General features: G+C 37.5%; 4 protein-coding genes and 1 long non-coding RNA gene across 7 annotated transcripts; 3 read left to right on the top strand and 2 right to left on the bottom strand.

The window, feature by feature from the left end:
• Positions 1-741: 741 nt before the first annotated feature.
• Positions 742-2,902, top strand: LOC137583040 (uncharacterized). Its single transcript, XM_068297931.1, is given in 8 exon segments — positions 742-1,443; positions 1,511-1,633; positions 1,764-1,937; positions 2,007-2,075; positions 2,138-2,281; positions 2,347-2,406; positions 2,562-2,694; positions 2,697-2,902. Coding segments are annotated over 8 exon segments (1,611 nt in total).
• Positions 2,903-4,279: 1,377 nt separating this feature from the next.
• Positions 4,280-17,600, top strand: LOC137586494 (uncharacterized). 2 transcript variants are annotated; one of them, XM_068302556.1, is made up of 4 exons: positions 4,280-4,321; positions 12,752-12,915; positions 15,616-15,708; positions 15,782-16,283. In XM_068302556.1, the coding sequence occupies exons 2-4, from the start codon at positions 12,763-12,765 to the stop codon at positions 16,157-16,159; spliced, it is 624 nt and encodes a 207-aa protein (XP_068158657.1). In that variant the 5' UTR covers positions 4,280-4,321; positions 12,752-12,762; the 3' UTR covers positions 16,160-16,283. The 2 variants fall into 2 exon arrangements, 1 of the variants encoding a protein (XP_068158657.1); XR_011033796.1 differs by lacking the exons at positions 4,280-4,321; positions 12,752-12,915; positions 15,616-15,708; positions 15,782-16,283 and adding exons at positions 17,344-17,366; positions 17,473-17,600.
• Positions 15,583-16,413, bottom strand: LOC137586495 (uncharacterized). Its single transcript, XR_011033797.1, has 2 exons — positions 16,267-16,413; positions 15,583-16,172 (listed from the first exon to the last, which is right to left on the bottom strand). It is a non-coding gene; the product is annotated as an uncharacterized lncRNA (long non-coding RNA).
• Positions 17,601-17,651: 51 nt separating the features above from the next.
• Positions 17,652-19,286, bottom strand: LOC137586492 (microfibril-associated glycoprotein 4). 2 transcript variants are annotated; one of them, XM_068302554.1, is made up of 4 exons: positions 18,907-19,286; positions 18,684-18,841; positions 18,021-18,611; positions 17,652-17,945 (listed from the first exon to the last, which is right to left on the bottom strand). In XM_068302554.1, the coding sequence occupies exons 1-4, from the start codon at positions 19,180-19,182 to the stop codon at positions 17,798-17,800; spliced, it is 1,173 nt and encodes a 390-aa protein (XP_068158655.1). In that variant the 5' UTR covers positions 19,183-19,286; the 3' UTR covers positions 17,652-17,797. The 2 variants fall into 2 exon arrangements, with proteins under 2 accessions (XP_068158655.1, XP_068158654.1); XM_068302553.1 differs by having other exon boundaries at positions 18,684-18,844; positions 18,907-19,273.
• Positions 19,287-19,575: 289 nt separating this feature from the next.
• On the top strand, positions 19,576-21,324 carry LOC137586493 (fibrinogen-like protein A). The gene is made up of 5 exons (XM_068302555.1): positions 19,576-19,798; positions 19,860-19,909; positions 19,962-20,075; positions 20,478-21,047; positions 21,111-21,324. Exons 1-5 carry the CDS (start codon positions 19,676-19,678, stop codon positions 21,250-21,252), a joined length of 999 nt encoding a protein of 332 aa, XP_068158656.1. The 5' UTR covers positions 19,576-19,675; the 3' UTR covers positions 21,253-21,324.
• The last annotated feature ends 5,475 nt before the right edge of the window (positions 21,325-26,799 follow it).

Raw genomic sequence — 26,799 nt, 5'->3', positions numbered from 1 at the left:
ATGATGATGATCATCATCATGATAATTGTGAGCAGTAGCTATGCGGCTAATGGTAATTAATAGACACGCATAACTGCGACACCTGCTTGCCTCTTGACTTCCCCTTTAAACACAAAACCCCAAAAAAAAACGTTTTATATAAGCCGCGAGGTTAAAGTTTTCAATCACCTTAGACTTGGAAAAAAACAAACATCAAAATTGCATATCAGAAATGGCTCCATTAAATAAATTGTCTACAACAATTATGGTCACAATGTTCTAAACAAACAAACAAAAAAAAACAAAAACAAATTCCTCTTTAGGGTACATTAATGTACTTATGTTTCAGTTCAAGATTGCAAAGTGGAATAAACTCATTATGAAAATGAGAAAAAATCACATTACAATTGAAAAGTACAATCCATATCAGGGGGCAAGGGGGTGGTGGACCTTAAACTAAAACTTTTCACAACTCATTTAGAAGTAAGTTTCATTTCTTATCTGGGAGGGCATTATAGAGTTTTTCCAGTACTTTCAAGACCTGAGTCTGATTTCTATAGTCTATTACACAATGTCTCAGTAAAAGAGTGCAGTGATGCGACAGATTGGATTGTTTGATCGAAGGAGGAGCTGACACGCCCACATCAGCATATGTATACATAATAGATAAGTCAGTGAGCGGAAAACTTTTAAATTATATGACCAATTTGATTGATATAAAATAGGCATCGATCTCCTGGGCCCAGTTTTCATTTGGCTACCATGGAGAGCAAATCGAAATCCATTGGGCAGCTAATAGTCCTGTTAGTCCTAATCAGTCCACCGGCTAGTTCCCGTCCCCAATTGCAGTCGCACTATTTGCGAGCTGTGACCGCGTATAGGCGTTTGGAAAGGACTCTGCCGGCAGAGGAATTGCATGCCCTGACTGGAATTGGTGTGCTAAATGGCGCCCGCCTCGCGGAGCAAGCCATGGAGGAGCAGCTGGTGGCTGCCATTAAGAAACTGCTACTGCAAACGGATCTACAGCAAAGCCAACGAGTTGCAAGCCAAATAAATGTAATTGAACAGCAATTGGCAAGAGATGGGAAAGCTTTGGACATACTTGGCATGGCCATCGATGTGCTGAGCAAGGCCAAGGATGAGCAGGAGTTCCGACAAGAGTTACGTGAAGTGCGATATCAGCATATGGAAGAGGAGCTCTTAAAGCAAGAAGAATCGGCCAATTATGTGGTGGAAACGGAACTTGGCCAGAGATTGGGCCATCTGAGGACAGCTATACTGAAACAAGTGCCACAGATGAAAGCCCAATTGGAAGATAAAATAGAAAAGGCCCTGAAACATCTCATGGAACAGGCCACTGCCGATGGAATTCTGGCCAAGGCCAGAGAAAAGGTAAAAGTGAAGCGAGCAGTCACACCAGAGCAGCCCGATGAGATGCGCGTGATTAAATCCATACTGACAGAGGTTAGAGAAAGACTTTCTTCGGGCAGTTCTAAGGTATAACTTGCACTTCTTAATTTCAATTTCAAAGGATGACTTTCGTGAGAATCTGATTGAGCAGCGTAGCGATGGAGCCAACCAAAAAGCCAGCCTAAATAACACCAAAACTGAACTAGTAGATGAAGAGTTTGACTCTTTGGAAAAGGATTTGAAGGTAAGTCGTTCAACTCATATATTTGTAAATGACAGTAGTAAGTAGTGTGACTAACCATCGATAGGGGGAATGAGTTCAGTTCTTTTGGTTGTTTGCATTTAAAAGTCTTGACTAATGAAGTCTGTTGAAGTTGCCAAATATTACAGCCAAGAGCCGCCCCAAGATACAGACGCATGCCAAACAGGAGGAGGACGGCGAGAAGGGAGCTGGCGGCGATTCCAATGAATTGGGTGATGAGGATGATGCCGGAGAAGGCGGTGGTGGTGGCGGTGGTCTAGTCGGACTGATTGGCAGTCTTAGCGGTGTGAGTAGGAAATAAATCTCATGAATGTTGTCACAAATGTATTTGAAATCGTTTTCTACATTTCAACAGGGCGAAGGCGGCTCCGATGTGGGAGCCCTAATTGGTGCCCTAACTGGCCTTATATCCACATTATTCGGTGTAAGTTTTGCTTTAACAATTTCAACTTTCTCCTCAATGAACAAAGGATTCTCTGCATTAAGCCTGGCGGACTGGATATTGATGCATTAATTGGCACTTCGACTTCATTGCTGGCGGGTCTCTTGGCGGGTAACAAGAATTTCGGCACCGTACTGGGCTCATATGTGGGCACGGCTTTCGATGGTCTCTCCGGCGGTGGTGGTGCGGTATGAATCACATATTATCTCGTTTATCAGAAGTCTATATCCAATCGTCAAACGTTTAATTTCAGATCAATAATGGACAATTCTTGGGCAATTTCGTGGGCACTGTGCTGGCTTCGTTAAGCGCTGTATTTATTGATTTTCCATTTACTCGAAATGAACTTTGCAATCCTTTACCCATAACTGTCCTACTAACCTATATGTAGAAACAGATGTTGAAACAATTCGAAGTTTAATTTTAATTTGCCATTTTTGTTTCTGATTCTGTGATTTTGTCATACAGGATCCCGAAGAGGAGGGACCACCCCAACCTTTGACATTCACCAAAAATTTCGTAACCAGTTTCCTTGAATCGAAATTTCGCCCGGTTGAAGGTTCAGAGGAACGACATGGCAGCGCCGAATTGCCGAGGCAAAAGGCCAAAAGGATGGCGGAGCCGTTGGAGGCTTCGATTCGGGCGGCTTTGTCAAGCAGGTGGCCTCGCATTTGGTTAGCAATGCCCTCAGTTTATTGCTTAATGCTCTGTTGGGGTCATCGGGAGGAGCATTCCATGCATCCGCCGGCATATTCTCTAGCAGCAGCAGTGCACATCATGGCAAGCCAGGAGCGGGCGCCGTCCATTAGCCATTGCAGTACTGCACTTACATACATACTTAATGCAAATAATAGTATTTTTTTTTTTTTTTTTTTCTCTCGTTTGTTTATTGCTAGTAATAAATTTTTGTTTAAGTTTGGAAAACTTGTCGGTCATTTTGGCAGTTAAGAAAGCGTGAAAATGGAAATGATGTTACTGTTGTTGTTGGTTTTAAATAAAATGGATTAAGTCAGTTGCTTGGCCAGCGTGAATGATGCAAGAGAATGATGTCTAACTGCAGCTATTCGAGACTTTCGCAAGGACTACAAAACGCACTCAATAGAAAGGGAAAGTGGGCCGGCTGGCTGGAATGACGGAAACATGTTGTTGGCAAAATGCTTATCAACAAATGAAATATGTCAGTTAAATTTGGGCCTGAATTGCATTCATTCACGATTAAATGTTGCATAACAAAGATACTTTCTAGACTTCATAATAGATGATGGGTCCAAATTCTGTGGTGAAGATGATAGCAAAGTTAAATCAGCTCTTATTATGGATGGTTTAATTGATTACAACAAGCAGTTCACATTTTAAGGTTAAAGGAAATTGAAATGGATGTACTCTATAGATACATCTGTATATCTATATATTGGATAATTGATATGTAAATATATATGCAGCTCATGTGCTTTTTCTTTTCCTCTTTTATTCCGCTCAATTGAACATTAATTGTTTTCTTTTTCTCCCTTATTCTTACTCTCTCTCTCTCTGTCTCTCTTTCTCTCTCTCTCTGTTACTATTTCGCTCACTCTCTTTCTCCATATGTCTCTCTTTCTCTCTATATATGTAACTTTGCCACTCTCTTGCTGTCTTTTGCTCGTGCTCAACTACTTTAGTCAGTGAAGCGGGCGTTTTGTCACTTTCTACTGATTGCACGTCACTTTTTACTTTTCACTTTTCTTTCATACATCTATATATTTGTATGTATGTATGTATGTATGTATGTATGTATGTATGTACCTATATCTTTTTGCGTTTTCCCTTTCTTTTGGTAATTCATTCATTTCTTTTGCCTCATTCTGTGCCGTTTCGTTTCTCTCTCACACTCTCTCGGGCCCATTGAGGGGGCCTAGTTGGCGCAGTTGTCTTCCCAGCGTTTATTTTGTTTTTTTTTTCAGTTACGCGTGAATCTTTCACAAGACCGAGTGACATTTTTTTGTTGGCTAAGTTGCGGGCCGCCTTTAATTTAAATTTTTCATCAAAAATTGTTGAAATTGTGTATAAAAGTCAATTAATAGTGTGCCTCTGCACTTGTGTATATGTGTGCGTGTGTGTGTGTGTGTGTGCAATATAATTATTATAATTTTTTTTGCTTCGTATTTATTTTCGGGTGCTTTGTGCCGAGTGTTGTTGAAAAAGTTCACATTGCAATTAAGCCGAACAACTTTTTGCTGGTTTGTTTCTTGGTAAGTGATTTATTTGCTAGATGCAGTCAAATTAAAGAGAGAAACCGAGAGGATGAGAGAGATAGACGACTGGGGAAGTGAGAGAGATAGAGAGTGAGGGAAAGAAATACTCAAAGCCAAAAAATTAAAAAAAAATAAAAACAAAATGTGTGCCAAAAAACAAAAGACTTAGGCAACAAACTTGCTAACTAGGCTAAGCTATATTTTTGGGTTGTGCGTGTTTAATACCCTGTACTTAGCAAAGACTTCTTTGGGTAGATTCAATACATTAAGCAGTACTTAATCGTCATAAAAACGAAAGACTTAGGCAACAAACTTGCTCACTTTGATATGCCATGTCGTTTGAGTATAATTTTCTAAAACCAACTGGAGAAATCCAGATCAAGGCATGGGTACATTGAGTCGGCATTTCGCCTATTATTTGATAGAGGGTAGCTCCGGGTCTATACTCTGCTGTTAAATTAGGGATTAAGATTTGGAAAAATGTTGTTTTTGCTTTTTGGGCATAGGTCACCATGAAAGTTCGCAAAGTTAATGCTTTCATCGCATTGCAACATTTCAAAAAAAAAAAAAAAAATAGTCGAAATGCATGTATCTGTATGAGTGTGAGTGTGAGTGTGTGTGTGTGTGTGCTTTTGGTTTGTTCGTTTGGGTGTGTGCAATGTTTGGCTTTGATTAGCAGACTTTTATTAATCATTTTTTAAGATGCCGCTTTTGAAATATATCTTTCACACTTTCTGTCTATAATGTGGCCTTCTGCCAACATTTCCATAAACCAAATTGAAATTAAGCCATCGAAAGTCAATAATTTCGTTTTGCCAAATATCATTTGAAACTCAAACAGAGTGCTCCGAAAATAGGTTAATATTTTTCAAATTCATTTTCAAATCGGGAATATATCTGTTTTTATTATCTTCTCGAACTGATTTTGACTTACATTGGAAAGATAATTTTATTAACATTATTGGATTTTTGAAGAAACTCAATTATGGTTGATGTCTTAGACTTTATTCACTTCAATTCTCATTAACCTATATAGAAAATAGCAACTTTGATTGCCTAAAATTAAATATTCCAATAAAATCTTTTGCAAATTCTTTGAACAAAGATAACTCAGCTAAAATCAATTTGAGGAAATATTAATTGATTTATTTAGATTGCCGATTGGCGTATCGAATTTTATTGAAACATTTCAAATGATATATTCGCTTGTTGATAGCCGTCGCATTCATTTTTCAACAATCAACTGAGGATGAATGAAAGTCAATGGCATAGGCCACCGAGTCACCGATAGTCACACCAGCCATTGCAGAGTCACATAAATCCAAATGAATAGCCAAAAAGAGTGCGTTAACGCAAGCCACTTTGGTTTGGTTTGGCCCCAGCAAACCGGTAACGATCTTCAAGGTCGTTGACAAAATGAGAAGAAGAAAAATAAACAAAAAAAGACTAAGCGTTGGCCTGCTCCGCTTGGTCGATATATTGTCGCGTCTCGCGTCGTCGCGAGTCGATGGCTATATCGAGATAAGCCCTTGCCCAGCAGCACCATCGACACCAGCAACAATGCCTGGCGATGAGTGGCTGAAACGGAAAAGTTTCCGTACACTTTCGTTCAACTGTCATCGACTTGCGTGTACCCTGGCTTAGACAAGAGGCCAAGAATAGGTTTGACATTTGCCATTGGCAACTTAAAGGTGGTAACTGCATAAAAATAATAGGTATTAAAAGTTTGAAGCGTATGATTAGTTGTATTTGGCTTACCTTAATATACCCTTTCTCTGGTTGGGCAGTTGCAGGGTACATTAAAAGCGAAAGTAAATGCCATGAAAGTGGAGCAGACCAAAAGCTGGCCGCGTTGAAGGCAAACCAGCGAGGGGGCGTTCCTCTAGCCTATACCAATGCTCCATAGATACAGGTGTTTGTCTCTCTAACTCGGTCAATAAGTTTATTAACCTTTTTTTTTCTTTGCTGTTGTTGTTTTCTTATTTTTTTTTTTCTGTGTTATTGTATTTAACACATTTTATGCATTTATTTTTCGTAATTCGATATAAATGCTCTGATTTTGGAGATTTCATTTTCTTTTTGGATTATGCAAATCGGAAATGTTTGAGTAACTGAAAACCTAAAATAAAGCTATATTAAACACACACACACACATATATATATAGGCATTTGCTAACCAATCAAAATTGGCAATAAAACAATGCCTTTTCATTGTATTGACTTGTTTGATTTGCTTTCCGCCCTTTATTTTTCACTTTTCGGTTGTTGTCAATTTGCTTTTGCATTTAACGCTTATTATGTAAATTTGATGTGCCGCATTTTCATTCCCCCTTCTTACTCTTGTTTCCTTTCCCCCCCTTCTCACTATATACATTATTTTTTATTGTTTTTAATGAACTGCATGCTATAATTATGAGCGTGCCAAATCCGTGTCGGTTGGTACTGATTTAATACAGTTTTGTTCACACAATTTTATGGCTAGGCGATAGTTTCAAGTTAAATAAATGAAGTTTCTGGAGTCAATTTGAATATCCAGTTGTTCGAATCGTTTTTTGGATTATTTTCCTATGAAATTCAACAGGAATTAGATAGGCATTACTTACACGAAAACGATCAAATTGAAAGTGTTGGAAAGGTTAACAAACTATCCACTTTTCGAGACACTAGTTTATCCTATCTATATGTTTGAATCTTTGGTAAAAATATTTATTTTATAGATTTTTTTTTATTGGTTTAGTACAGAGAACAAAGCTCTTTGAAAAGTTCTTTTTCACTTTATTGACAATTATCAAATGTAAGCTCCAATCTGATGGCAATCAGAGATAACAGAGAACTGAAACAGAAAGTGGAGTTGGTGTCAAACTGGACAGTATGACGCCAGGACTATGGGAGAGAGGGCAGTTGTGGGCAAGGGTCCAGACGGGGGAAAGAATAATACAAAATTTAAATGATAAAAGCAATATCGATAGAAAAGATGGAGAGATAGGAAAGATGGAGAGAAGAATATTTCTGGAGAATTCAAGAATTGGACATATCTGCCCACAAATCTTTTATTTGACTCGCTGAGAATTAAATTTGTTGAATTCGATACACCATGCTGCAATTAGATTTGAGTAGTTGCAATTTGTTAATCTATTGAAGCAAGTACAACAAGTTGTTCAGATTTTTTGATACTACACTTAAGAATAAATAATTGGCAATTAATTATGAGCAAGCAATTTGCAAATAGTTTTTTTCACTCGCAACATGATTTCTGTCAAATTCTATCTAAAGTCAACCTTCAAATGGCATAGTTATTTGTATCTATCAAATACTATAAATAATTATAACTATTAGATTCGATGTAACAAAAAAACAAAGTCAAAACCCGAAACGATATTAAACGACTTTTTGTGTGTAGGTACACATACATAAGTTGATAGGCAGACGAGAATCGTATCGAATCGAATCGTATCGTATCGTATAGTATCGTATCGAGTCGGCATTAACCTTTGCACATTGACTTTAACTTGGATTTAGTTGGATGGATCAAATTGGCCACACCTTTTTCAAATCACGTCAATTCGTTGTGGCGGTTTTGGGAGCAAGGAATGCATGCATTACACTTTACTAAGGTTAAGTAGTTGCTGTTGGTTATCGTCAAGTCTGATGGCCCCCTTACCCGCACCCTTCTCAGAACATGTGTGACATTAATATACCGACATAGTAAAGAAAAAGCTGAATAACTGAAAAATCGTATACAACTGGAAATGTATGTGTGTGTGTGTGTGTGTGTGTATAGTGCATAATGACAATTGTTGCATAACTTTCGCATTGGGTAATGCTTAAATTATAGTTTAACAACATTTTGACTGACTGACTGTACATATGTAAGTATGTATGTATGTATGTACATACACCAGACCTGAGACTGGTGCTGAGGGAGAGGGAGAACAAGTTGGCTACTTTTGGTTAGTACAAATTTAATGCGTCTCTACGCCATTTGACATTTTACACAATGGAACTGGAATTGCAATCACTTTGATGATGTTGCTGCACGTGTTGTTGTTGTTGCTGTTGTTGATGAAGATCTAGTATAATGTTGGGTCAACTTTTGTGGGCAAGGACTAACCAGTCCGTGACAACAAGTATAAAAGACAACTTTATATAAATTAAAGTTTACGCTTAAAGTAAATACCAACCATACTATACCTGCAACAATTTTTGTTATCAGTTTTATGTGCAAAAGGGGCGCCAAGCAATTAGCACGACCATCAGCAGTTACGGCAACGACTTGAATATACCCTAGACTAACCAGATTTCCATCGACCAAAGAAAAGCTCCACTCATTTCTATTGATCTCATTTGAGTCATTTAATTAGTTGAATTGTTTGACTAACTAACAGAATAAGTGTATAATGAATACTAGATGTCAATTTAATATTTATAATAAACTCTGTTACGCTTGGCCAACAGGGTATGCAAAGATACAAGAGCAAGAGACAAACATTACGTTGGGGTCTTGGCCATGTCACTCATGTGGCTGAAATGTTAATATGTTTAAAACAAGAGTTGCAAGACAATTTAGACATGGGATAGAGAAACATATGACTGACTGACTGACTTACCAAAGGCAAATTGGCCAACAATTATGAGCAGCCAGAATGAGGCGCCAGTATGACAGACAACAAGCTTTAATTGAATAATTTGTATGTCATTTTACCACTTTACACACACACACTTACACTCTTTTCTGTGTTCTGTCTTTTGGTCGATAACATTTTATGATCTTTGGCCAGACTGGTTGAAAGGTCATATACATATAAAATGAAATTAGTTGTTAACTAAGTGTGGTGACTTTGCACTACCGCCATATAAGTTGGCTAAACCGAATCGATACGAATACTTAACATTGATTGATTGATTCTTGTACAGGTTATTGTGGCCATATAATATGTGTGTATGTAGTCGGCAGTTCAATCTAGAAATAGGGCCCATTCAATTACAATATTATTAGGTCTCAAAAACTTTGTTAGAACTACTTTTCACACTTTATATTGAAGAAACTATATACTTCAGTTCATTACTCTTTATATATTCAAGGTCGAAAAGTAGTAAGAAACGTGAGGTGATCAAGAATTGAAAATCGCCAAGCCAAGGAAGTGAAAGGATCTGCAGTGCAAAATTTGATAAGCTTATGATAATTACCAATTGACTTCATTACAACAAATCACGTTTTCAGGATAAACTCTTTGCCAATCATTGTAGAAACCGAGCAAAGACATGGTCTACACCTACATTTGTGCACACACTTCCTCTCCAATTCAATTGCTGACGAACTTGAACAAAATGAGATATAAAAGAGCCAAAAAAAAAAAAAAATAATAAAAATTGAAAGTTAATTAAGCCACAAAATGAGTCCGAAGCAGGCCAAAAGTAAGAGGCAGTCAGGCATATAGGAGCTAGCTGTTGGCACAGGTTCTGCAAGATCTCAATTCAAGATTGCTCGTTAAGCTGGAGTTGCAGACCTCCGAAACTCTTCATTTTGCTCTCTGTCAACCGATTTCGACCTTGTGACCTACAAAAAACAAAACAACACAAAAAGAAAAAGCCAAAAGCAAAAAGAAATACAAAGCGAAATACATACATACATACATAGTTAAGCATCCTGCACTTTGCATTTTGCTCTTTATTTCTTTGTCAACGAAAAGTTTTATCATAAAATAATGTCACAACCTTGGATTGGGGTGTGGCCGGTAGGCACCTCTCTTAATGCAATTAAGGATTATGTTTCAATATATGCACAGATGTGTATAAATAGTGCTTTTTGTTTTCATTTTATTAACTTTAGTATCTTTTTGTTTCACCAGTTGACCTTCGGGCATTAAGGCATCGATAAGCAAATTACAAATTGCGAATTGTAGGAGCCATTAAGTAACTAGTTCAACCGATTTCTTCGGGCAACATTCATATACATACATATGTATAATAAATGCATAATACACAGTGAGAAACCTTCTGGATTTTCCTTTCTTTAAACACTTGTGTTTGATCTAGTTTAGCTAATTGCCTTGCAAAATGGCTTAAATTAATTAATATGACAGCATATCCAAAGCAAACCTCTCTGTGTAAAATATTCACTAAATTAAATGCATTCTGTTGTCTGTGAATTCCCTCGAATAACTAAATCAATAGCCGTATTGGAACTTACTTGTGTGAGATGCCTGCGCCCTAAAGTATGTAATAAAATGTGAAACATTGAAAACACAAATGCCGATTCAATGCAAAATCTTGTTCAGTTACATTTCTATCTCATACTTAGTCATTCTACAGGGTATTATAGAGTCGATGTTAGATAAACTTATGTTCTTTTAACAACTGGAAAGGCTGGTCAAGTGTCAATTAGAATTGATGTGTGAAATGATTGTGATTTGTGGTGGGGGCATATGTTTGAAGTTTACTCTCCATATACATATATGTATATGTATATGTATGTATTTTCCACTCTTTATTGTTCTATTTTAGTTTAGTAAATTGATTTAATCGATACTTTTCATTGGCATTGCTAGCAATTTATTATGTCTGCTAATTGTTTTGTATATTGTTTCTATGAGTCAAATTAACTAATCACATATGCATATACAAATACATAAATATGTATGTTTTATGTTTATACATGTGTGTATGTGTAGATATTAGAATATGTTTACTTAGTTTCGCTGTCAGGCCATTCCATGGCAGTATGAGTTTTAATATTTTGTTTTTGTACCAATTTTTCCTATTGCAACTTGGTTATTAAGTTTTCCATTTGAATTGCACTTTGACTCCACTTTAGAATGGTCTATTGGCCGATTCAGCTTCATGCCCCACAAACTCCATGCCCCTCGTCAATTACTCACACATCTATGTATATATTCACACGGTTGAAGGCAATCAACTTAATTAATTTATCCGATTTGCTAAATATTTTAAAGCTTATTTTAAACATAGAAATAAACTGGATTCTAATAATGTTAATCGTGTAAAATGATTTACTATCGTTATCCACCTAAATATATTTTATACATTTGTTATACCCAACTAAAATTGGAATTGAAAACGATTTAGACTCGAATCTATATGCTTAAAGTCTGTAACAAATCGATGAGGAAGGATAATAATGACTCATGTGAATATCTGAGAGGGACCTTGACTAAATCTCAAAATATAATGCATGAGATAATAGTTTAAAGTGTCTAGTTAATAGTCAATTAGGTTTTCTTTAATGTTTCAAGGTCCGAAAACGAGGTTAATTTATAAGAATAATACACTTTTTCCTATCGTTTTTTGTCTTCGAACTTTGATTCTGATTTCATTAACTCCCAAGTATTTGACCAAATTATTGTATTAGAATAAAGTTTCATCCCAGTTTTCACCCTTTTTTCGTCAGGTCCATTTTAACACAAAAGAACCCAACTTAGGCTGGATTTTTATTGTTGGGACTTTGGTCTGGCGCAAATAGGAGAGAAAATCGGAATCTTGGTATCATTTTTATGAACTAAACACTATGGGAAAGAATGTCCACTGTGGACTTCTCTGAAAAATGTCCACTGTGGACTTTTTTCTGTGTGTGTGTGTGTTTGTGTGCAATATTTCTTCTTAATTGAAAACAAAAAGCAAGTAGAAATTAAAAGCGCATTGCAGAAACATCGCAAAGACGGCACAACCATCAGCAATCAACCATCAGGCGTCGGGCGTCAGGCGTCGGGCATCAACTGAGTGACTTAACCACAAAATGTTGGTGTTGCTTCCATGTTTTGCACTTTATTGAGCGTTTTTGTTTTGTTTTCATTTTTTTTTGATTTTTGGTCGCTTGAGCTCAAAAAAACAAGTTTGCAGCTGGTGCTCTGCTCCCGTCCGCTGCTGGCGTAGGAGAGCCATTGCGCATATTGGACGTGGGGGCAATAAAATTCAATCAGCAGAAGCAGCGAGCGTCAGCAGCAAAAGCTCTGCTCTCTGCGTCGCGGCGCCTCGCAACGTTCAATTCGAACGTTGACTGAGCTGCTGGCGCAGCGTGACTGCTGCGCTTGCGCATTTCGGTTGTGGTAACCGATTTTTTGGCCACTGCTAAATCATTGAAGTAACTTTCGTCTGCAGTCATTTGCTTAAAGTTAGTGAACGTGCTAGTATCGCGGCGTATTGGCGGCGGACAAGAGAAAAAATCAAATAAATAAAAACAATAATAAGACTACTTACAGACCATACGAAAAGCAAAATTTCAAAAACAAATATTTGTAATTCCTATTTTTTTTTCTTGTTTACCTGCAAAACAACAGAGTGTTAGTGTCCAAAACAAAAAAAAACAATTGACCATTCAACTTTTCATTTCGAATCACATGTAAAATTTTCATTTTCCCAAGACTTTATTTTATTTTGTGTGCTCATTTTCGTTTTTTTTCTTGCTTGCAGAACTGACAAAAATGCCTAGCATAAATGGTAAATGTTGGCTAATGATGGTGGCTCTGCTATCGTTATCGTTATCGCTGGCCCTAACGGCACCCGCACCGCAACAACAGCAACAAGTGGACCTCCAGGACAGCATCGAACCAGAGCTTAATCCCATAAATGCCGAGGTAAAGTCAAAAAAAAGAAAACCAACTAAAAAATACTAGGAAGTGGAAACCGAAACTTGAATGTCTGCCCCCTCTCCCATACTCTACCATTAACACTCCTCTCTGACTCTCCACGTTTGTTGGGGTAGGCCAGGAGCGTTTGAAAGTACACATTGCTTGAGATCGTTTGGTGGGGGGGGAGGGGGTCTTTTGTTATTGTAAGCGTTGTGTAAGCGCAATCATCAAGAGTTTTTTTTTTTTCCTTGTTTGAATTTTGGTTGCCAAAAAGTGCATTGAACCATTGAAGAAACTAAAACAACAACAACAAGCCCAAACACTATAACAAATTTCTCGAAATCCGTTGTGAAGTAATATGAAATTCCAAATTCATATCGAACACCCAACGACCTTGAGCTCTTTTCATGGCGACAAAAAAAAAAAACGTAGATAGAGAGAGAGACAAAAAGCAACGAAGAAGAAAAGAAGAAGACAAAACTTGTTAACGACCTACGTTAACATTTCAAAAACCAAAAGCCAACGCCTCGGTACGCGTTTCGCCGTTAAACCATCATCACATGGAGGTGTCTCATTTGGCGCCTCTCTCTTTTTATTATACCCTGTAACCCCGTAACAGGATGAAAAGGTATATTATAGTTCGCCAATGTAGATCCCTTGGTTGATCACAAAGTTATCGATTGACATTCCCAAATGATCGATAACAAACGTAATCCAGACATGGCAGCTCCTTTACTCTTTCTAACAAATTTCCCAGATTTGAGACTGTGGATTTTTTTTTTTTTTTGTATTTATATCTTAATATTTCAATGACTTGCAGTAGTTAAAATTGTATATATCTGATACAAGATTCAAGCTTAACGTTTTCTATACGAAATCAAATCATGGCTTATCGATTTCACATTGTAATTTTAGATTTTAGATTTATAAAGTTCTAAATAGACCCATTTTTTAAATTTAAGGTGAAATAATTGCTCAAAAAACATTCTAAATGGTCTGAAGGAAACGATGAATGATAATTTCTAAAGATTGACTGTGTAGAATCATTTAAATTAAAACAAATTAGAGTATATCAAGTTTGAGTATTCAATCGTAATACTCTTTAATTTCGTTTTGCATAAAAAGGGATATCAATAATCTTTTTTTTTAGGAAAGGACAACTTGATATGTAAATTATCAAAGGATTCTCAGGAAAATTTTGGAATTCAAGGCTAGAAAACTAATTAAAAGTCACGCAAGTTCAAGTGGCTTTTAAAATTTACTGTCCGTTTGATCCTTAATGTCCCTATATACATATGTTTCTAAATTTTGAAGTGGCTCATAAAAAAAAAAAAAGCCCACAACTACAGACATTTGTATATAAACTGTAACCTTATGCAAAGCTCTTAGTTATTCCAATCACATTTAATGGTAAACAACTATATATATTTCATCACCCGATTGTGACGTCATAAACTTGTCATTGCTTTGTCACAATGCAACGAAAAAATGTAATGAGGAAAAATTAACAAAAACAGTTTTAGACCTATCGGATCATACGATCATCATTAATGAAACTTATCCCCATTTCCTCTCCTATCTTCAAGCCACGTATCGAAAATAAACAAAAAGTTTGTATAATTACAAGTGATCGGACAAGTATTTGAGATCTATGTACATCCGATATACCCTACAATCTGACTGCACTATAAAAATTTGTCTTTGGATTTAATTGTTTCTTGGTTTCCCCTTTGGCCATTGCCTATGCGTTTTGTTTAGAAATGAGTCAATTTGTCGATGGTTGGGTTTTGGTTGTGGCTTTGATTTTGATTTCGGTTCCTCAGAGTGCATATATATCGCATGTTTTATCGATTTCTTTCGATTCGCTTGGCAATGACGTTGTGAATTTTAAATACTTGTATTTATATTGATTACCATAGATTGAAAGTCACAGCTTAGAATGGAGCTTAATATATGGAGTAATTTTTTACATGTATATTAACTTATATGTCTGTGGTTTTTTTTTTATTTTTTATATCTGTATGCGTTAGTTGATCTCTGTCTTGAGCCCACAAAAATTGGGTCAAGTCGAACAGGTTTCAATTCATTTAAATTTATGATTTGTCAGCAATTAAATTTGTTTTTTTTTTTTTTTTATTATTGGACTTTTCAATGTGCAATTAGACAAAGAATTCAATCTGATTTATACCAATATTGAATTGAGAACAGAAGGCCAGAAACCCTTTATTATGCAATATCATTTTGGCTCCATCTAATGCTTGGCTTTGTTAATTAACTTGTTTTGTCCAATCCTAAATGGATTATAGCCTTTAAATGAATATATCTAGAATAGATACTTAAACTTGTTTACAGAGCTTTCCTAAAATGTTGGTTGTAACTTTCTGAACACTAACGCAAGGTTCTCTAAGGAGACAAATCTCAAATCTCTCTTGTATTCAGAAATACGATTGAATTGGCACATGGTGTCCTTCGAAAATTGATCAAGTTAACTTCTATTAGTATCAAAAACGGTTGTATACTGAAGTATTGAATAGTTTTCGATATATCAGTTTTGTAATGAATGAATGTAAAGCAATCAACCGTTAATGTTAATTTTTAAACGGAATTCACTTTATTCGGCTTAATGTATGACAAAAAAAAAAAAAAAAAAAAAAAGAGAAAAACCAATAGAACTGCCATGTTCGTATGTTATATTTCCAATTCTAGGAGGTATTAGGTGCTGACCTAGATCGCAACAAAAGAAAATTGCCCGATGCCACTTTCGAGGCGAAAAATGCTGTACTTGGATTTGTTTTTGGCGTAAGTAGATCATCACCAAAAAGGGGTAGAAATATCAGAGATGTTAATGATAAATTTTTGCACTTCATTATAGAAAATCGATAACTTCCTGGACACAAAGACGCGTGTGATTGAACAATTGGATCGCTCCAATATTGAGAAGAACAAGCAATGGGATATCAAATCGCCGGTGCCAATTAAAGATTTTCAGACTCTGATAACGGCTGTTGTGTCACCGAAAATCCGTTCACTTGGCAATATAGCCAATGATCTGACCACTGGCGTCTTGACCACAATCACAGCCTTCAGTGGCTCCTCATCGGGCAATGGCAATGCCAATGCTGGTCTTGGCAATGTTGTATCGAAATTCCTGGGTTTCTCTGGACCCATTCTGCAGGGCTCATCGGGTGGTGTCAATGGCATTGCCGGTGTTACGACACCAGCTCCCGATTCCGATGAGGCGGGCTACTAAAAAACAAATAAACCTATAAACATAACGAACGAAAAAACACACGAAAATATTTCAAAAATGAAACAAAAAAGAGAGCTAAAATATTGTAATTTATCATTTTCACTCACCCCCACTCACCATCCACTGCTCCCCTTTGTCCTATTTGTTTTTTTGTTATATCCTGATTAGTGGAAATTGCTCAATTAGATTTTAAGCGAAACAAAAAACAAAATTTATGGAATTTGATATATATCTACATTTGTTTTAAGTTACATTCATATCTACATACATATTTGTACATATTTGGCATAAAAGACAAGAAAAGCGAAGAACCAATAAAAAAAAACAAAAACGAAAAAAAACAAACCGAGAACCGACAACAACTTTAATTACAAAAACAAAACACACCAAAATAATATAAAACTTTTGTTGGGGTTTTTGTATATTGGCTGGTTACAAATTTTTGTTGTCGCTGTGTTTCTTTAAATGGTTGTTGCCTCTGACCTTGGCCTTGTGTGGAATTCGGTTTTGGTTTCGGCTTTGGATTTATAGTTACAGTTACAGTTACAGTTGTTGGTCAAGTTCAGCTTTCTCACTCTCTCTCTCTCTCTCTCTCTCTTTCTATCTCTTCTTCATATTGCTCATACGCAGGGTAAGCCGCGTCGGGCACGCGCCGGTGGAAAAGATCTGAGCGATGCAGCGAACATCACCAGCGACGATGTCTCACTCGATTTCCCGGGTGAGCTATTGAATAAATCATTCCAAACGATCACCAATGTCTCGCAATCGTTATCAAGATTGATTATGGTAAGTTATTTTTTGTATATTTTTCTTATTGAGACATTGAAAACGAAACGTGTTTAACGGTTCAAATGGCCAAGAAAACTGAAAGCTTTCTGATTCACAGCTTTTCCCAAGCCTAAAGACAAGCCCAAGTGAGTCGAGGCAAAGCTCATTATTGGCCTGTGTTGAGCTTTTATATAGAATGTGTACCAAACATTTATTAGTTATCCATTTCCTAGCCCTGGCCAACAGATCAGGGCTAACAACTAAGTCTTTTTCGAATAAAATCGGTTTGATTATCGATTACTAGATGAGAACAAGAAGAACTGCAAGTCAAAAGTTATCAATTGGCATTTTGAAAGTCAAAGTTCAATCAAACTTGGCCGAATGATATATATGAGTTTTTCACTGAAATATCGTGAATTAATTGTCGAAAGAGTTGCTTGTAAGAGATAGTTATGCAAATCGAATAATTGATCAATTGTTAATAAATAGAATCACAACATTACTCTATGAAATATTTACTTCTTAATGCATTTTTGCTTTTGCAGAACTCCGCCCGTCGTTATTCCCGGTTTGTGTTATTCTTCAAGCCCATTTTTGGGGACGCCTTGGTGGTTAGGGGTTCTGAAGATCCCACTACAACGACCACAAGTCGCCCCACAACCAGAAAAACAACAACAACCACCGAGGATGCGGAGAAACTGAACGAAATTTAAAGATCTACCCATTCTCCTAGTCAGCACATGAATTTAATTATATGTTATACAGTATGTTTTTTTTTTTCAACTTGTAATGGTTCTATCTATCTATATATTCTGTTGTTTTAATATATTGCACAGTTTTATTTATATTATACTAATTGTAAGTAGATATTCAGTTTACTGTACTCGCACGTGGTCGGAGCAACATACGCACCAGTTTGAGTGAACCTCTTGGTCCATCGAGAAAACCGCGCCACAGTATTCCCTTGTAGCCATCAACATCACGTTCGAGGAGTTTCTGATAAAGTCCGAATGGATTGCTAACCAGAGTTAAGATGCGACAAACTTATTAATTTCCATTACATTTGTAAACGATTTCTGTAGATTGAGTTTACCTGAGAGTACATGAGTTGCCATACCAAAAGGCAGCCGATTGGGCAGCGGCACAATTCCCATCGCTCTCATCGTTGTCCATGTCGTGGGTACTGAACTTCTTGTTCATGTGCTGGCGCAAGGCGTCGCCAGCATCGCCCTGATATTTGCCCAGGACATTCAAGCGATATTGCTCCGACTCACTGCCAATGCTAAAGTGATCGTAGACAGCATAACGCAGTTCCTGTTTGCGATTTTGCAATTGGACAAGCAGTTCATAATTATCGCTGCTGCTGAGCTGGTGGAGTTTCTCCAGGCCAATGAAGAACTCATTGGTCAGAGGTCCAAAGCCGATTTTGTAGTCAGTCCATTTTCGATTGAAGTCTTCGCTGCCATCGTAACGATTGAGAACCACGGTCCAACCGCCGCCGCGTATTTTCTGTTCGCAGAACACAAAGAAGGGTTCGACATTCGCACGTGGTCGAATCCGGACCACACCATGCTGCTGCTTCTGACAGTTGTGGGGTGTCAATGGCTCCACTATGCCGAGGCCAGCCGCTGCAGCTACATCAGCAGGCAAGCCGGCGGCCAACAATTTGGGTTCAATATCAAGGCTTAAAGTGTCAAGGATTTAAAAGCGTTCTATGAAGGAGGAGGAATCAATTGAGATTGAGATGTTCACTTACAGTCGGGTGCCCAAAATATGAGGTGCTATAGCTGCTGGACGACGCAAGTCAACCAATTGCTCCTGCAGTTGACCAATTTGTTCCTTCACACTGGTAATATCTTTGGATAAGCTTTGTATGCGGGAATTGATGCCGCTTATTGAGCCGATTGGGCAGGTCTGCTGCAAAGTTTTTGAGAAAACAATTAACTAACTGCTCGGTAATCATTACCATGTTGTCTTACAGCATCGTCGAGAGTCGGTGGCACTATCAGTCCGCCACCCAGATCGGTCTGAGTTGTCGATAGACAGGCCAACATTGTGACCAGAGCATCTAACTGCACCATTTGCGACGACATTTCAAGCCTAAATGCCTTAGCCAAGCATTGTGTTTTGTTGTAACAGTCGTGCAAGTTGTTGCCAATACTAACTAGTAACTGCCTTAGCACAGGGCCAAAACTATAACCGCTAATTGCAATTGAAAGTTTCAATTTCTTCTCAAAGTTGAGCCCTCGCACCATCTAAACCGCTCATGCTTCTAGCACATTACAAGCGACAAAGGTCAGGCTACTGATATTCTCGTTCCTCGAATTGATCTCGCTCCGCACATTTATTGGCATTGACAAACGAGTATGCTAATGCCCCAGCTCAGTGATGAGCTGTTAGTTGCAACCGATTTTGGTACAACTTTAGAACGGATACACCAATTGAAATGAGAGGGGATTTTTTTCCATGTCTCCCTTATACCAATTTAACTAAAAACAAGATCTCACTAACGCTTTGATTTGGTATTAGCATGGCCAATGCACAGCATTTGATTTCAATTTTTGCCACACTATTGGCAACAACAACTTAGCAGTTGGCATTTCCTATCTAGCCATCTCTACTAATCACTAGTCGAGCCAGTTAGTCAGGTAGTTGTAATAGCTACATCGCAGTCGCTGAAACGAACTGCACAAGTGCACACTCAGAGCTTGTATTGCAATTGATTCATATCTGTAATAAACAACGAGCATGACGCTGGAGACACTTGTCACGGCTTTGGCCTGCCTTAGCACAACAACAACAACAACGAATGGACCAAAACCCATGGCCGTGATCATGCAGAATTCTGTGGAGCCCTTCAAGGTGGACAATGTAAGTGTCAAACGGCAGCATGGAAAGCATAAATTTGTCTTTAATTACCATTCTCACACAGGCAACGTTAGGCGGCTGTCCAGTGGGTACATTGAGCGGCTTGGCATCACGGTAAGTTTAGAAGAAGTCTAGTATTCGATCCTTCATTGCAACTCATTCACAGAATTCAATTCATGACCGAGGAATTGCAAACACTGCAAATGGACCTAACGGAACTGCAGCAACTTATCAATGATTACAAAAACGAGCCGCCAGCTTATCATCTAGACACACGCATGTGAGTAGTCTTAAATCATTGGCGGACTGTGAATTTGGGGACTCTGCCTTCTAATTTCCCAAATACAATTCCTAGAGCTCAAACTATTAAAGTATTTGTTTCTAAGGTTGCAGGGAACAGACTTGTGTTAGATTAGCCTACAATTATAAGGGATTGACGATTAAAATGATAAATAAGATTAAGGTGAATTGACGCCTGCTTGATTTCATATGGTTCACTTGAATGGGCATGCTTCAATGGATAAGGCAAATTTAAGACAGACTAATTACAAAAAAGAATCATTAGCTTATCTTGGTTGCAGGCAATCAAGTCGGGTTCATCATAATATCATCTTGATTAGGCATTTCTTTTCCATTTAGACTCTGCTTTTTCAAAAATTAAATTTTCGGGTTACCTTTACAGTGGTCCTTCTTCATTGTCTGGTGTAGTTGGCCAAGGTGTCGCAGCTGCTGGATCGGTGGATGATACACCACGCGATTGCTGGGATCAGAAGCATGGTCAAGTGCGCATACGTCCTGCCCCCGATATGGAACCCTTCTTTGTGAATTGCGATCAAATGGTACGCGATGGCGGCTGGACAGTGATTGCCTATCGATACGATGGCAGTGAGGATTTCAATCGCAATTGGGAGAACTATAAGTCTGGCTTTGGATCTTTGAATTCGGAGTTCTTTATTGGCCTGGATAAGCTGCATCGTCTGACGAATAGTGCTGCTCATGAATTGCTTATCCTTATGAAAAGCCAGACAAAGGAACAGCGATTTGCCTTGTACGATCAGTTCAGCATTGGCAATGAGGCAGAGAAATATCTACTGTATTTGCTGGGCACCTACAAAGGCGATGCTGGGGACTCTTTGCGTTACCATGCGGGCAAGAAGTTCACCACATTCGATCAAGATAATGATGATAATGGACAAAACTGTGCCCGAACCCATGCTGGGGCCTGGTGGTATGGTCGAGAATGTTTGGAGAGGTGAGCTTAAAGTGTTGTTTGTTTTAAGCAATTTATAAGCAATTTCTTTTGTATATTTTTTAGCAACTTATTTGGAACTTTTCAGCCAAAGTATGGCCAAGAAATTGGCTATTTTAAAGGGATACTTTGGAAGACATTTGTACCCGGACCAACAGGATCATTGCGATATGTTCGTATGCTGATAAGACCATTGAAGAAAACGTAAAAAACAAATGAAAATCAAGACTCGTAATATTAGGTGTTAACTATTTAAAATATATACTTTTATTCAAAAGCAGATCAAGACTCAATTTAAGTTTCTCTCTGCTTTCTAAAGTTTGTGTGAATTGGTGTGATGGGAAAACTGGTTTTATTATTGTTATTATTATAAAGATTTCTCATTAAATGACGTTCAATTAATTGGCATACAATGGAAGCACACACTCACACCCACACATAGAAGTGTGATAAAATGAATGCTGCTCATTACTGACAATATAGTATTATGAGAAATTCATTAATTTTGCTCATTTGCATATAAAACTCAGGCATATTTACATATGTATGTGTAGACCTGCGGTTTTCTCTATTTCCTAAGCAACCGCACTATCTAATATATATGTACATACAAATATTTACATATGTACCTACATATGTATATACATATATATTTAGTTGCTCTAACATTTTCCTTACAGCAGCACTTCATATTTTTCGATTGGAAGACATTAATGAAGTGAAGGCCAAAGGGATAGATATAGCCAGAAGGCATCCACAAAAGACAACACACACACACACACACATACACACACAAAATGTATACCATTGAAAAGGGAAAAGCGAAATAAATTTCATAAGTTCTCCCCTATTCTAAAGAACGGGTGGTCAGGATGAGGTTGGTGGGTGGCAGAGCATTTGACTCCAATTGTGTACCAAATTCAATAAATAACAAGAAAAGTTTAAGTCAATTTGAAGCGACCACGAAAGCTGCTTACACTACTTCAAAGGCATTAATTTCAATTGTGCACTGATTCAAGTCCAGAATACCCTTAAAGCATATACCACATTCAACATACTTATATAGAGAAATATATTGTTATATAAATACTGTTTCAAAGTCCACAGTCCTGAATCTAGTTGTGCATATATCAATTAAATGGATTATATATCAATTACAATTTGAAAATATAAATTTACGATTTACCAACCTTCAATACCTTTTGAAGGATTTCTCTTGATAATAACGATATGATACTATACGAATAGTTATGTCAAGAGAAAAAATCAGAAACTATTTGAAAGGGTACATCAAATTCGTTTGCATTTATTTTGGATATCTGTTATGTCAAAAAACAGAAAAAAAAAAAAAAAATATTGCTAGTCCGACTTTGCAATGCTTCTTTGAATTGTTTTTTTGTGTGTCTGTTATTGTTGTTGGTTTATTTTTTTGTCTTTTTGTTGTTTTTGTTGTTTTTTTTTTTTTTTTGAATTTTCATAAAACTTTTGCTCGTTTGCCGCTAATAAATTATTTTGCACAAAGTTTTTGCCAAAGGCGAATCGTTACACCGACTGAGAGACTAACTCGAGAGTTTTGTCTCTCCACTAAGCTGTCCACACAGAAGGGACAAGGCTGGGCATGGGATGAGATGGAATTGTATGAGATGGGGGCACACTCCTGACAGGGTCAGGAACAGTGGCAAAAGCAGCAGAGGCAGGGATAGAGAGAGAGAGCTACACCAATATTCAACCGATGCCAACTGCAAGTTGCCCTCTATTACATGTTGTCCAAGAAGAATGGTGTTCCTGCTACTGCTACTGCTGCTGGTGGTGGTGGTGCTGATTCCTGTTCCTGGGTGCTTCTCTTCTTGTTTTGTTATTCCTGTGTGTGCGCTTTGTTCATAAATAATTTGCGCCACAACTCAATTTCATGAGCGTAAATCACTGTGCGGTCACTTGGCCCCATTGGAGGTTTAGAACTGAAGTGGTAGGGGCAGTGGCAGGACAGCAGGACAGCAGGACTTCGGGACGGCAGGCCAGCAGGAGGTCCTGCCAATGCTGCTTATTGTTTCACTTCTTCTTTTCAAATAATTCTTCAACTTTTTCTGTTTGATTATTTAATGTTGTTGTTGTTGTTGCTGCTGCTGCTGTTGTTTCCTCTCGTTTTCTTGTTTTGCCCATTTACCATACAATTCCTTATTTATGTCCAGTCAGGCAGAGAAAAGTTCTGTTGCTGTTGTTGTATTTTTTAGCTTTCCGTTCGCCTTCGGGGAGTTTCATCCAATGATAGTCAAGAAGGAGACAGTCTTTTTTTTTTTTTTTTTTTTTTTTGTTTGGGCCGTTGTGGCACTCACTTTGTGACTTTGTTGTTCTGTGGGTGTTAAATCAACACAAAGTTGCGGCAAACTTTTCAATTGGCTTGACAAATATAAAGAAATTTACAATATCGCATTCGAGTTTGGGGCCCCGAAAATTGGGGACAAAAGGCCGTTTCGCGTCGAAGATAAATGCCAACCATCCGAATGGATGACACACGCCAAACAAAATTCTATTCGTTGGTGGGTGGAACTCTCTATGAGATAGGACTTAAATAGGCAATCTGATCGATAATGTTTACTTAAAGCGAACATATGGATCGAAATCGATATCGAAGAGTGTACTCAGGTCTTGTGATCCGGATTTATTGAGATTTAGCAATTATTAAAAGATTTTGATTAAGTTTCCTAGCCTGGGTCTCTGAGTTGTACTCTCACACGATTTGATACAAGCAAACGCAATAAAAGGAATACAAACACTTACCCTAAATTCTCATATTTGTTGGCCATGGCAAACGGTAAGAGTTTTTTTTCGGGGTATATTCAGTTGATTTAACCCAAAGCGTCCACCAGACAGACGACCCCCCCCCACAATAAATTGCAATTCCAAGTCACTTAAATTGCAACAAATAGCAGAAGGCGAACCTGACAGTGTAGAAACGTAAACTAAGGCAGAGAAGCACGTGAAATGTCATCCTTTATGCTCGTAATGGAAGGGCAACTGATGTTTGGGGGAGAACAGCAACGATAGCGGTCAGGTTGAAGGGAGATGGCTAGCAACAGGACTCCTTTGAGTTAGCCATCTTTTGCTTGGCGTTTGTAATTTTTCGTTTACGCTTTCGGTTTTCTTTTTGGGTGAGAATTTCTTTCTTCGTCTTGGTTTATGTTTTGCAATTGTCACTCGCCACTAGTCACTTGCCACTCGCCGTTGCCGTGGCCATTGCTGTGACCATTGGCGTTGCAACAGCAGCAGTCACACTCAACAACAAATGGCGTCAACTTTGATACATGACATTTGCTTAGCGCTTATTGCTTTTGCCTCAAGTCCGCCCGCCGCCTCCTCAACCACCACCCAACGAGCATTCTCTCTGTTTATGAGAAATTTCTTTGATTTATATTGTATATCAAAAATTATGTTATGCTCTTTTAATACCCTAACCAAATGTATTTATGAATTATGTTGATGGAATGGAAGTCAACTGACTGTAAAAATTTGCAAGGGCATCTAGAGTTCGGCTTATTTTATTTGTTAGGTTGTTTATTTGTTCACTTCAATTGTCGTTTTCTATCTTGTGGCTGAGTTTCAAATATTTAAAAACTAATAACTGTAAAATTTTATTTAAATGTCTATTTGCTTTTAGCATTAAAAATGCATTGCACTGAACTCTGCTGTGGCAGGTAAAAGTTTAAATTAAAGCATAAGCCAAAAACACTACGAAACTAAAGTGAAAAATGTCTAAAAGTCTGTCTATCATAGATTTAATTACTTCAAAAACAAACTTATATACAAAAGTAAGAGGTTTTCCAACAAAATTCCAAAAAAAAATTAATACAAAAAAAGTCTCATTTTATCCATTTTGTATCCAAGCGTATCATAGGGCTTCAGGACCTTTACAGAGCTCTGATTGCTGATCTCTTAAAAGTTGATTTAGTGCGTAAAACTTTTGAAAATTTCCAAAAAAACTTACGAAACTACATTAATGCGATTTTAAAGAAATTTCATTAAGCCGAGATGTAACTTTTTGAAATCGGTTACAAATTCCTTGCAGCTTAACCGGAAATTTAACATATTTCTTATAATAAGATACATTTTTCCTATATTTCTATATCTCTTAAGATTCTTTGTTATTCAAAATTTCTCGCTATGCTTATATGAATCATCTTTTCTATATTTGTACAAATTGAGATATTTCTGTTATATAGCAGCTCAGATCTTACGAGTTGTCTAACGGACAACAGGGCACTACTTTCGACTCAGCTGATCAGGAAAACGTATATACATATATGTGTATAAAGCTTAGCGTTATAAACATCCAAAATAGTGTGGTACACGTCTTTACTTTTCAATTGTCGCACAAGAACTGATTTATTGAGTTTTCTTATTGCTAGCTTATTCTAAATGGTTACATGTATGTGTGTGGATCTTATAAATGTAGATAACTGAGATAACTTGGTAGTGTGAGTATCCACTGTGGGGCTTATGTGAGTATGACTAGGTGATGCCTGCAATAGAGTGTTCAAACTCTTTTTAAACTATTTTGGTAGAAATTCAGACTTCCAAAGAGATAAAGAAGTTTACAAGTAGTAAATGTTTGTTGAGATATCAACAGACATTCGATAAAATAAATATACTCGCTATCTGGTCTGGATTCTAGGTAAACTTTCTTAACTGTTTGGCTCTTAATTAAAACTGAAATGTTTGCCACAGTGTCTATGTATGTTTTTTTTTTTTTTTTTGTTTTGTTATTAATTTCAAGCTTCTCGGTTACCTTTCGGCCAACTAAAAAGCAAGTGCAATATATAACTCATAACGTTGTGAGAAAAAACAAAAGCAACAAAAACCGAAAGAGAAAAAAAATGGGAAAGGAGGAAAATTGGAATCAATGGCTAAGAAGTCGAGGCTGCAAAAGCCACAAAAAACAAATGTCCAAGAAAACAAAAAAATTCACAAAATTGCAACTTTATGCGTAAAAAATGAAACCAAATAGAACAGTTAGACGAGAAGGGGTTTGGCTAGTGGGTAAGGGAGGTGGGAAGAGGAGGTGGAGTAGCATTTTGTTGTATTTTTTTGTTTTTTTTGGTGCAAAAGTGGGCAAAAAGCTAAACAATGACAGCTGCAGCTGACGCGTCTGCAGATGGAGGATAGAAAAAAAAAAAAAAAACAACAAGAGGAAAAATAAGAGGACGAGAAAAGCGGGAAGGAGGTTAGCATTTACTTACGGTCGAACGCACTTCATCTGGAAACCATAAAATTGAAAAATGCAGCAACGAAAAAGAGGAAAAGCCAGGCAATGGCAATGACGATGTATGTATGTATGTATGTGCGTGTGTGTGTGTGGTATGTAGGTGCCGCCCGCCATTGCGGGGTTGGTCAAAGGGGTTGCGGATAGGTTTTGGGGTTCCAGCTTTGGGTTTAGCTTGCAACCGCACAAAAGTCATTTGAGCGCCGTCGTTAACATGTCACACACACAAAGACACTAATACACACACACACAATGGCTTAGAGATCACCTCGTGACACGCCATCTTGAATATATTTGTTTTGCCCAAAAGTATGCAACATGCAAATAAGAAACTTCCAAAATCCGAGAAATCTTCATTATCTGAATTATGAAATTCATATTGGAAAACTTCCCATGCTGTCCGAACAAACTTTTCCACCAAAAGCTTATTGAGTCGTCTCATCTCTCACGTGACTCTAGATATCTGTAGAAGAAGTGTTTGTGTGTGTGCGAGTTTGT

This window comes from Drosophila tropicalis, unplaced genomic scaffold (assembly GCF_018151085.1).
Source record: "Drosophila tropicalis isolate 14030-0801.00 unplaced genomic scaffold, ASM1815108v1 contig_158, whole genome shotgun sequence".
Taxonomy (NCBI): domain Eukaryota; kingdom Metazoa; phylum Arthropoda; class Insecta; order Diptera; family Drosophilidae; genus Drosophila; species Drosophila tropicalis.
This window is presented reverse-complemented; position numbering and strand designations above follow the sequence as displayed.

Bases quoted from the DNA above. Each gene is read 5' to 3' on its own strand.
- LOC137586493 (XM_068302555.1), top strand. From the start codon at position 19,676: ATGACGCTGGAGACACTTGTCACGGCTTTGGCCTGCCTTAGCACAACA. The intron at 20,076-20,477 runs GTGAGTAGTCTT...TTACCTTTACAG, and splicing joins TATCATCTAGACACACGCAT to TGGTCCTTCTTCATTGTCTG. The intron at 21,048-21,110 runs GTGAGCTTAAAG...TATATTTTTTAG, and splicing joins GGTCGAGAATGTTTGGAGAG to CAACTTATTTGGAACTTTTC.
- LOC137586492 (XM_068302553.1), bottom strand. From the start codon at position 19,182: ATGGTGCGAGGGCTCAACTTTGAGAAGAAATTGAAACTTTCAATTGCA. The intron at 18,612-18,683 runs GTAAGTGAACAT...TGACACTTTAAG, and splicing joins CATATTTTGGGCACCCGACT to CCTTGATATTGAACCCAAAT. The intron at 17,946-18,020 runs GTAAACTCAATC...AACTCTGGTTAG, and splicing joins GGCAACTCATGTACTCTCAG to CAATCCATTCGGACTTTATC.
- LOC137586494 (XM_068302556.1), top strand. From the start codon at position 12,763: ATGCCTAGCATAAATGGTAAATGTTGGCTAATGATGGTGGCTCTGCTA. The intron at 12,916-15,615 runs GTAAAGTCAAAA...TTCCAATTCTAG, and splicing joins TTAATCCCATAAATGCCGAG to GAGGTATTAGGTGCTGACCT. The intron at 15,709-15,781 runs GTAAGTAGATCA...ACTTCATTATAG, and splicing joins TACTTGGATTTGTTTTTGGC to AAAATCGATAACTTCCTGGA.